An 11138-nucleotide genomic window follows, 5' to 3' on the forward strand; every position below is an offset into this window, starting at 1 on the left:
GACCGCCACAACACAACAACCACTAACACGCCGAGTCAACAGACTAATGCGCCACAAAGCCGCAATGACCATCTCTATCAATCAGTTTCGTTCGACAGACCAACTGATAGAGATGCCCATTTCGGACTTCGCATAGTTGAGCTATTGCTGCGATGTATATAAATGAAATTTAAGCGACAAAACCGTATGCGAATAAAACCATTTATCAAAGACATTTGATTGTATGTTACTTATTTATTTTCATTTATCATAGACATCCACTTCTAGCTCAACCTCCAGTTTGACAACAGATGGCAACTGTGATGGTGACAAAGACTTCCGCTTTTCCTTTCAAATGGCATATACTTGGTAATGTCTTTTCTTTGTCGATAACATGCAGTTAGCCTTTCATTTCAAAATTGTTGTGGTTTAGCACTATCGCCATCGGTTAAAGCAATCACCAACCACCATAGAAATATAAGTAGCCTCTAAAATGAATTTAAATTGCTCATGAAAATATAACAACAACAAAGCGTTAAAAACTACTCGAGTAGTCAGTAATCGGTAAAAAATTGTATATCCTCTCAATAGTAGCAAAACTTTTGGGTGTGTTGTGCATTTCATTCGTCGCCTTATTACAAAAATTTGCCATGTGTTATTAACTTACCATATTATGCAAATGATTTTTATATCCCGTATAGAAAACAACTATTTAAAACTATTATACAACTTCCTTCAGAAACATAATGGCTAAATTACATACTCATATTAAATTCCTGTTGTTCTTTTCCAATAGTGTGGTGAGGTCTGGTTGTTTTTTCATCTAACTTATTGGCATCCCTGAATAGAAAACGACGAAAATATTAACGTTGTCATCACTGTTTCGTTTGATGTATACATAGTTGGTGATTGGACGAACTCTTCTTCTTTCTTTAATTCCATTGTTGAAAGTCTAGAAATCAAGTCCTCCACCCATTTTTGACCAGAAACCAAAAGTAAGGAAGTTACTTTTTACAAATTTGCATATTTATCTTGTGCTTTGGTGAGACGAAACAAATTAAATTTTGGATATCTTAAACGAATTTGCGGACAAACTTTCGAGTTGTCCGGCAAAGACAAAGGAACTTTGTTGCACTGTGCAGCGGACAGTGTGGGAGGCGATATCGTCATTGCGGCCGACATTAAGTTCCATAGAGGATAACCCAGAACAAAGCAGCAGTGGCGTCGAAACGTCGTTTGCTGCTGTATCCAGCATGGGTACCGTAAAGTCACGGGCAATAACATCAGAAGACGAACCAAATACGATAGCATGTACTACTCCAAACTTTCATGAACACCATCAGTCAAAAGGCTATGGCAGCAATGGATCTTTCTTGCAAAAAAATGACTTGCATTACGACATGGGAAACAGTTCGAATTACCACCCCGTTCGTCAACCCAGCGTTAGAAGTAGGAGTCTGCACCCCATGCCCACATCTGAAGAATTGGACCGGAAATTTACAAAAGTATTGGTATGTATATTTTTTAATAAACCAGCGATATTTACCTGTCAATGTCTAATATGTTGCACCTAACTCTGCTATTCCAACGCCTGTTACGCCCGAAAAGCCATTACTTTTCTATTTGCCTTCTGAGTCATAAATACTCACGATTGCAAAAATATGATCACATTTGCCAAACACTGTAAATAAATATATTTGTCATTGTTCGGAGTCAGAGAAAAAAGTTTAATTTTGTTTTAGTAAATCAATTTGTAATACTGAAATCTATATTAAATTGGAAAAATTTTTGATGCGTAAATCTGAATGAAATGAGACATATTTTAAATGAAATCTGTCTAGTAATTCAAACAGATCTTTTCGAAAACCTACCTAAAATAAATAAATAATTTTATACTTAAATGTTTAAAGATGAGAATTTTTACCCCTACAAAGAACTTTTCCATATGAGAATATCTTAACGCACGAAAGCAGATATTAATTGAGACTATTTTTGTACGAAAATCAGTATATGGGTATTTTTATTTATTTATTTTGGCACTGAATATTTTATAAATATAAAGAATGTGGCGCGTCGAAGAAGCTCAAATCTAATAAAGTACCGATGTGCCTTATTTAATTTAAATTGAAAACTTAATCAATTGTTTCAAGTTTAGGAAAAAATTAAAACTAATCAATGTATTTGAGTATAGAATGAGCTTAGATTTCATTAAAGCAATGGAATCTTAATACTTTTTTTTAAATCTGCCAATAATCAATTCCACAATTTCATAAGTGGAGCTGTTAGTTTTTTTAGAACCCAAATATGGATACAATGCTGATTTTAATTTACCCAAAATAACAAGCAACGTGCGGTACTAGTAACGTGTTGGTAATAGAAATAAAAATCAAATAAATACGCTTTATTGAATATAGATCGCTTAATGTAAAATCGAGAAATTCCCGTTCATTTTTTTCAAGTTAACAAAAAGTAAATGAATCTATTTATTTTTATTTTTTTTTTTATTTATTTTTATTTTTTATTCTGATTAAATAAACTATATTGATTTCTTTAGAAAACTTAACAATGAAATTATCTTTATACATATATATGGTTACGTAAAGGCGCCTATAACTCGCCTGGTCATATCGAGCATCATAGGCACTCAGTATTTATGCAAAAGCTGGTGCCAACCAGCCTCTCACTGAGACTCTCCGCTCGATGCCGCTGATTGTCCACGACAGATCGGACAGATCGGAGTTCAAAGTTCCAGCCTGTGTGGTTCTCATAGTTTTTCTGTGCCGGGAGTCAAATATGATATTTTCACCTTGGTACAAGAAGAATGGTGCCCGACACGGGATAGCTGTGAGCACCCTACAGGCTGATAAAAAAATAACTAAAATTATTTTTAATAGCCCAAATAGGGTATAATATCATGTAATGAGACCTTCTAAAGCCTCAGCAAACCCAAAGTACACCATATAAATCGTCAAACATTTCGTTGGAAATATCATGTTTTGGAGAATGTTTCCGTACAATAGAGTAGGCCTCTAATATCGTATATACGACACCGTAATATCTACAAATTACGTTCAAATTTGACAGAATTGTATTCTTACATTATATGAAGACTATAGGCAAGTCAGATAAATTTTTCAACTGGATAAGAGATTTAAGCCCACTTCCTAAAACAGATAACCTTGGTATAGGAGCAATAAAATATCTGCCCTGAAGTGACACCTCCGAATCTAAATTCGATTCGCTAAGTAACTAATGAGCGGCAAGACAACAATTTGCCTACAGTAGTAACTCGAAATTTGAATTCCTTTTCCTAATTTTACAGTTTTTTGTTTAAAAACCTGAAGTGTCCCTATTATTTTTCACACGTTAAATTTCCATATTATGTTTAAAATAATTAAAATATAAAGGAAGCTGCACATGATCGCCATTTTCGTATCGGAAATTGTTTTTGCAATCGACATTCGATTAAAAATGGCATAAATCATCGACCTAGCTCTCATTTTACGCGATTTAAAATGCTTTATTTGTCTGTCTGTCCGCTGTCCCAATTTTTTGCACATAACTGCATGTATAAGTCAAGTACATACTATCCAAAAGTACAAACAATTTTTCCGAAAAGATAATATCTAAAAAATCGTCCTTTATATGTAAAGAATGACAAAATTAACAACTATTCGAATATGTGTAAAAGAAAGAAAGCCATCCATGTATTACTGTATAACGAAGCAAATATGTGCTTGTATGCGACATATGTACGTAAAAGATATCCGGTCACAAATACAATAGAAATTCTAATGAATAAAAGGGTAATTTTGTAACAAATGTCACTCATTTGATTGCTGCGTTTGTTCGCATGTTTACATATTACATTGTTCCATGTTCTGAATGAATAAATAAATATATATATTTGAATACATTCACAATTTGCTCTACTCGATGATTTAATGATAATATTTTTCATACACAATGGTGCTTTGGTTTGGAAAAAATATCTTTGCTTATGGTAAATTTGTTTAAGAATGTATGAAAGGTGCTAATTAATTATATATTACAAATGTTACTTTATATACTACTAATCTCTGTTGAACTGTGTTAAATGTCATTGATATCTCACATACAGTAATTATAAGATCATTGTTATCTTGTTGTATGTGAAAACGAACAAATAAATCTAAATCTAAATCTCAGTGAGCGCCTCTTTTAATTAACTAGCCTATTTTTAATTTTTTAGTTATTTATTAATGGATAGAATGTTCAAAAATTCTTCTCTTCTAATGAAAGATATATATATATATATATGTACGTATATGAATCTCGAGTTGTTTGGATTTTTAGAACAAAAACTGTCTTCTTTTTTGTACTACTGAAAATATAAAAAATCATGTTGAAGAATACATTTCCATTACAGGCTTCAATGGATTTACCTCCCGATAAGGCGAAACTACTGAAAAATTACGATGACGAAAAAAAGTGGGACATTATTTGTGATCAGGCAAGTAGTAATTGTATTCGAGAAGACAATAAGCCTAATGCCAATAATTTAGGAAATGGTTCAAGCGAAGGATCCACCGTCACATTATTTAACTAAGTTACGAACGTATTTGGACCCAAAGGCTTCCCGAAGTCATCGGGTAAGTATAACGAATATTTTTGAATATTTTCATTGCGACTTTTAGAAATGAATAGTTTGATTTTAAGTGCAAAAGTAATTTGTATTGAAATATACAACAATCCTAATTTTTAATAGGTTAAGATTGTGCTATTTAATTTAAGCCATCACAAACATTTTTTTATCAATTAGTTAAACTGGAAAAAAATTCAAATAATAATTTCTATTTCTTTCTTGTTCTCTACATGCTTTCAATAATTTGTCTACATATCAAATAATTTAATAATAATATATTTTAAATTTCAATCGTTAACGTAATGTGTAATAACGACATGGTGGTATAAAACAAAAATATACGTGGACGACCTGACTCTTATAGCTTTACTTTCTTTACTTTTTCTGCCAGAAAAGGAAAATGGTCGGCGAATCGACTTCCACCCAAGTTTTACGTGATTTGGAAATTTCATTGCGAACTAATCACATCGAATGGGTTAAGGAGTTCCTTGATGATACTAATAGGGGACTTGATGCTTTGGTCGATTATTTAAGCTTTCGCCTTCAAATGATGCGTCATGAACAGAGAGTTCAAGAATCTCTCAGTGAATCCGATGAGCGGCTCAATTTTAACAATAGCGGTGATGGAGTGGGTGCTGTGTCATTAAATGGAACATCGACCTTGGGTGGAGTTAGCAGTTCAAACCTGTTGGAGTCTTCACGTTATCAACATGGAAATTCTTCAACGTTTAATGCGATATCCAACAGTATTTTGAGACCATCTCTTTTGGATGTTCTCGATACACCGAGTGTTAGAAGACGTTCGCGTCATATTGCTAAATTAAATATGGGTGCCTCGACAGATGACATTCATGTTTGTATAATGTGCTTACGTGCAATAATGAATAATAAATATGGATTCAACATGGTTATCCAGCACCGTGAGGCCATAAATTGTATCGCGCTTAGTTTGATACACAAGTCACTGCGTACAAAAGCATTAGTTCTGGAACTACTAGCCGCAATTTGTTTGGTCAAAGGAGGGCACGAAATAATTTTGTCAGCATTTGACAATTTCAAGAACATTTGCCAAGAGACCCATCGATTTCAAACTCTTATGGAATATTTTATGAACTTCGAAGCATTTAATATAGATTTTATGGTAGCATGCATGCAGTTTATGAATATTGTCGTTCATTCTGTGGAGGATATGAACTATCGTGTTCATTTGCAGTACGAGTTTACCGCGTTGGGGCTTGATAAATATTTGGAAAAGCTCAGACTCACTGAATCCGAAGAACTGAAAGTCCAAATATCAGCATATTTAGATAATGTATTTGATGTCGCCGCCTTAATGGAGGATTCCGAAACAAAAACAGCTGCACTTGAGCGTGTTCAGGAATTGGAGGATCAAATTGAACGCGAAATAGACAGAAATTCTGAGTTGTTGTATAAATTGGCTGAAGTGGATACTGAAGTTCGGTTTCTTAAAGCAGACCGCGAAGATCTCTTAGCTACAAAGTTAAAATTTGATGAGGAGGTTACGACGCTTCGTCGTATTTTAAAGCAGAATGAGCAAGAGTTGAAAAAGCGGGAGTCCTTGCTACAGAGTAAAAATTTAGAGCTGCAAACATTAACACGGTCTTTGCCTCGGTCAACTTCAAATATAGCGAATGAATTGGACATTAACACTTGTGCCAAAGAATCTCCAGTGGAATGTGTGTCACCGCCTCTTCCTCCTCCTCCTCCTCCACCACACTCACATGAACAAGCAACATGTTTGCCACCTCCTCCACCACCACCAGCACCGCCGGCACCACCGCCACCTCCTCTCGGAAGCGGTTTAACACCAAATGCATTTACTCCGCCAGTTCCACCACCATCACAACGTGCCTTGCCACACCAAAACAGCACTTCGATGATTTTCCAGCCACCTCCACCACCTGTAGCTGGTTTTATGCCAGCTCCTGACGGTGCTATGACAATCAAAAGAAAAGTGCCTACAAAATATAAACTGCCAACTTTAAACTGGATAGCACTAAAACCAAACCAGGTATGTACAAATGTTTTTTTGTTGTTAAAATAGTCCATACTGTATACGAATTTACTAATAAATACTTAAAATGTCTCTTTAATAGGTGCGCGGTACAATCTTCAACGAGTTGGATGATGAAAAAATATACAAATATATTGATTTTAACGAATTTGAAGAGCGTTTTAAAATTGGCGTCGGAGGCGGCTTGTCTTCTGGCAGCAACTCAGAGGTAGATGGAACACTTCAATCATATCCAAGCAAACGGTTTAAGAAACCTGACAATATATCATTATTGGAACACACGAGATTACGAAATATTGGTAAATTTGTGTAGAAACTCTGTCGAAACTCCCTTCTTTAATGTGAAAATATTTTTAGCAATATCTCGCAGAAAGTTGGATATGCCAATTGACGAGGTTATTTCCGCAATACATAGTTTGGATTTGAAAAAATTGTCATTGGAAAATGTAGAGCTTTTACAAAAAATGGTCCCAACGGATGTGGAAGTAAAAAGCTACAAAGAATATATTATTGAACGGAAAGATCAAAATCTTTTAACAGAAGAAGATAAATTCATGCTTCAGTTGTCCAAAGTGGAGAGAATATCATCGAAATTGTCCATAATGAATTACATGGGTAATTTTTTCGATTGCTTGCATTTGATATGCCCGGTATGTGGAAATAATTCATAGTTTAAATTTTATATTGATGACAAATTGCAATTTATTTTAGCAAATACAATCCATAACCTCGGCATCAACTTCCCTAAAACAATCACGAAAATTTAAAGCCCTGCTGGAAATTGTGTTGGCGTTTGGAAATTATTTAAACAGCAACAAGCGTGGACCAGCTTACGGATTTAAGCTGCAATCTTTGGATACCTTAATTGATACAAAATCGACAGATAAGCGTTCATCTTTGCTGCACTACATAGTTGCAACAATACGTCAGAAATTCCCAGAATTGCTAAATTTCGAATCTGAACTTTACTGCACGGACAAAGCTGCCCAAGTTTCTCTTGAGAACATAGTAACAGATGTTCATGACTTAGAGAAAGGCATGGAATTGGTGAAGAAAGAGGCTGAGTTGCGCGTGAAAGGTTCACAAACGCATATTCTGCGTGACTTTTTAAACAATTCCGAAGACAAGTTGAAAAAAATTAAAATGGAACTGAAGATGGCTCAGGATGCATTTAAAGAATGTGTTGAGTATTTCGGAGAGTCGTCACGCAATGCTGATGCAGCTGCTTTCTTCTCATTAATTGTACGGTTTTCCCGAGCATTTAAAGTAAGTAATCTATAATATTAAGAAATAACTTTTTTAATTTCTTTTCTGCGTTTTATATACACTATGCAGGCATACGATCAAGAAAATGAACAACGAAGACGATTGGAACAAGCAGCCGCAGCAGCAGCTTCCAAAAAAGAAAGCGAACAAGTTCAATTACGTAACAAATCCAATCAAAAAAAGCAGCAGGTAAACAAACGCATTAATTTTTTTTCTTGGCGTAATGTTAAAGCTCATCATTCGTACGAACCTTTTTAAAAAAATCGCATTGAAAATTGTTTTCTTTTTACACTCAATTCATTTGCACATTTAAAATTAATTTAATTCATTAGAAACTCGGTTGCGTGACTATGGAAAGCAGTTTATTACATAAAACGCTTATTAATTTGGCCTGATGGATTGATTGTATACGATTGTGTTTGTAACCGGTTAAGTTCATATACATAGATAGTCATTGGGTAGCAGTAAATGCATTTCGGTGGTGGTCGAATAAATCGAATTGATATGATCTTGGAAGTTTACTTGTCTGCACCTTATTGTATAATACGAATCGAACACCGGTATTGCAAAGCACACAATCCTCACATTAGCACTCCTACATTTTGAGATAAAATACGAAATGTAGTATCCCAATTATGTCATCCCATCATCATCAACATCAACGAAAGAATTTTTCCAAAAGACCGGTGAATTGATATAAGCATTTTGTCTGTTACCAGTATCAAAGGCGTCCAATAATTCGAAGGGAGTCGTCTCGGGCATAATTATGTCGGTCGGACTTCATGTAAGTGAATTATAGATTGTAGATAACGTCGTTTTCCAGGCGTCTGTTTTGTTGCAATGTTCTATAAACTGTTGTTTGCTATGCTTATTTTCTATGATTTAAATGTTTGTAGAATCAATTAACCAACCTTTTGTTGATATTAACATTTCCAAAGTCATGCAACGGCTATGTAAAAAAACCAAACACACTCTTCGTTTATTTCGTTTTTAAAGTACGTTATATCTGGTGTGGGCAACTTACTAATATCATTTAATTTTTCTTTAACATGAATATCATATTATAGTTTTCCGCTGGAATATGTTTACAGGACGCTGTCATTAACGAATTGAAATGTAAGGCGAATTCAGTCCGAGAGAAAAAACTTTTGCAGCAAGATGAAGTGTATAACGGTGCTCTTGAAGATATATTACTCGGTCTTAAGAGTGAACCATATCGACGTGCCGATGCAGTTAGACGTAGTCAGCGTAGGCGTATTGATAATAATCGCCTTTCACGTACTCTCGAGGAGCTTGACGTCTAGAGAAACACATTTACCAGCCAAACGATATGTATTTGAACTCATAGTATACAAAGATCACCTGAAGTGCAAGGCAGCCTAGAAGAAAATTTGAAGCGAATACTCGTATTTAATTTTATTTTGATATGTTTGTATTGCATATCTGTTGTGCAGCTTCGAATATGGAAAATTTGGAACGAATATTCGTATTTAATTTTATTTTGATATGTTGGTATTGCATATCTTTTGTGCAGCTTCGAAATATGTACACAATACGCTATCTTGCACATGGGTTGATCGTTTACAAAAATAATAATCGAATAATATATTCGATATAAAATTATTTTACCATTTGCTAAAGACGACACATATGACTTATTTTTTACACGCACATGCGTTTATTACATTCCCTTGCAATCAAACCGAAATATCTCCCGAACCAATATTATCGACATGTTGCGTTGTATTTAGTTAATCTAGTATTTAATTAGTATCACTTTAGAAACATATTTTATATTGGTGCGAACGATACATGTAGTTCATATGCTTTTGAAATTAAATCTGCAAATTCACTCCGTATTAAAGAAAAATAAATCGATGAGCCAGATAGTGAAGATAACCATTATCAATATATGTTGTTCGCTTCGAATCGCTTCTTACGAAGCCAATTGACTATTCAAAGATTTTTCCCGAGGCTGTCCCTTTTAATAGACGATAGAAAGTTACAAATGTCTTTAAATTCTGAGACATTTTGTTTAATTTTAACGTGTTGTTTAATACTTCTTTCTAAATTCATCCATTTTATAAATGGGCAAAATATTGTATATAAAACCTAGCGCATATAATGTTCTCCGTGGCCTTTCTGTATTTTAGTTTCAGGCAACTAAAATGTTGTAATCTTTCAAATGGTTGATAACCACACTCTCTGCACTTATTGAGAATGATAAATAGATAAATCTTATGTGCATTCTGCAAGTTAGAGTGTTTAAACTGGAGTGAATTTTGGAATATTTTTTTTAAAAATCTCGAACTAGCATCGTTTTCATACCGTATTAACATTTTAATCGTTTTTATTATATACGTTTGCATATAAGTTTTATATTTGATTGTTTGGCATATGTTGCACGTATACTTTGTGTACATCTTCGTTTTGATATTTTAACCTTAAATATTTTGTAGTAATACATCTAAGACATGGACACTCGTTTAAGGTAAAATTACTTCAAATTTATTACATTTCTTTATTATATTACACACAAGGAGTTAAAGGCTGCGAAGTCTTTGTTCGTATCATATTCGTTTTTAAAGAAAGATTTTGGTTCCAAAATACAACTCGGGACTTTTGTTTTATATATCCGCATATTTAAGACACCTCATTTTCAAAACGAGCGTATGGTGTGATTAAATATCAGTTTATTTATTTTGTATTCGTGTCTTATTTATTGCTTATGCAGTTTTTTTACTACATTTTAAGAAATAAATTTTTTACTATTTATAATGTTTAGAGCGTTTTATTTGTTTAATAATAAGGATGGCGTGGATAATTGTGAGAATCAATATACAAAAATATAAATTGAAAATGAGTAAAATTATTATAATGTTATTATTATGTTTAGGAACATAATGCTTTGCCAAAGGGGATGCTACTCTGTTCGTCTTTTCACATGAATGTGTGAACCGCTAAGGACTCAAAGAGAGCAGTGGAAAACAAATAAAATGTTATGTACTATGAAGGCAAGATTATGTTGGCGCAAAAATGTCCGGTAATTTTGTTTAAAAAAAAATAGTATTTAATTGTTTTCACAACTTTTCCGAAAGTAGAACAGAGAATCCTGCTTAAAGGTTGTTATGCAAATGCAAATTTGTCCACGAGCATTCTATTAAGGAACATATATAAATTAGTGTCACCCCGATTAATGTTCAGACTCAATATTGGATCTTTTTTTATAGCCGA

The 11138-nt window shown here is 33.8% G+C and overlaps 1 protein-coding gene and 1 long non-coding RNA gene across 9 annotated transcripts; one reads left to right on the forward strand and one right to left on the reverse strand.

The window, feature by feature from the left end:
- Nucleotides 1-238: 238 nt before the first annotated feature.
- LOC131997950 (uncharacterized) lies at nucleotides 239-1780 on the reverse strand. 2 transcript variants are annotated; one of them, XR_009398481.1, is made up of 3 exons: nucleotides 1526-1780; nucleotides 743-1455; nucleotides 239-467 (listed from the first exon to the last, which is right to left on the reverse strand). It is a non-coding gene; the product is annotated as an uncharacterized LOC131997950 (long non-coding RNA). The 2 variants fall into 2 exon arrangements; XR_009398480.1 differs by lacking the exon at nucleotides 239-467 and having other exon boundaries at nucleotides 478-819; nucleotides 878-1455; nucleotides 1526-1776.
- On the forward strand, nucleotides 1226-10682 carry LOC106094087 (formin-like protein). 7 transcript variants are annotated; one of them, XM_013261269.2, is made up of 10 exons: nucleotides 1226-1490; nucleotides 4388-4471; nucleotides 4524-4610; nucleotides 4968-6635; nucleotides 6721-6937; nucleotides 6996-7288; nucleotides 7350-7904; nucleotides 7974-8093; nucleotides 8624-8688; nucleotides 8996-9083. In XM_013261269.2, exons 1-9 carry the CDS (start codon nucleotides 1233-1235, stop codon nucleotides 8666-8668), a joined length of 3327 nt encoding a protein of 1108 aa, XP_013116723.1. In that variant the 5' UTR covers nucleotides 1226-1232; the 3' UTR covers nucleotides 8669-8688; nucleotides 8996-9083. The 7 variants fall into 7 exon arrangements, with proteins under 7 accessions (XP_013116723.1, XP_013116722.1, XP_013116717.1 ...); XM_013261268.2 differs by having other exon boundaries at nucleotides 8972-9062; XM_013261263.2 differs by lacking the exon at nucleotides 8624-8688 and having other exon boundaries at nucleotides 8972-10682.
- Nucleotides 10683-11138: the final 456 nt, after the last annotated feature.

This window comes from Stomoxys calcitrans, chromosome 1, assembly GCF_963082655.1.
Source record: "Stomoxys calcitrans chromosome 1, idStoCalc2.1, whole genome shotgun sequence".
Taxonomy (NCBI): Eukaryota; Metazoa; Arthropoda; class Insecta; order Diptera; family Muscidae; genus Stomoxys; species Stomoxys calcitrans.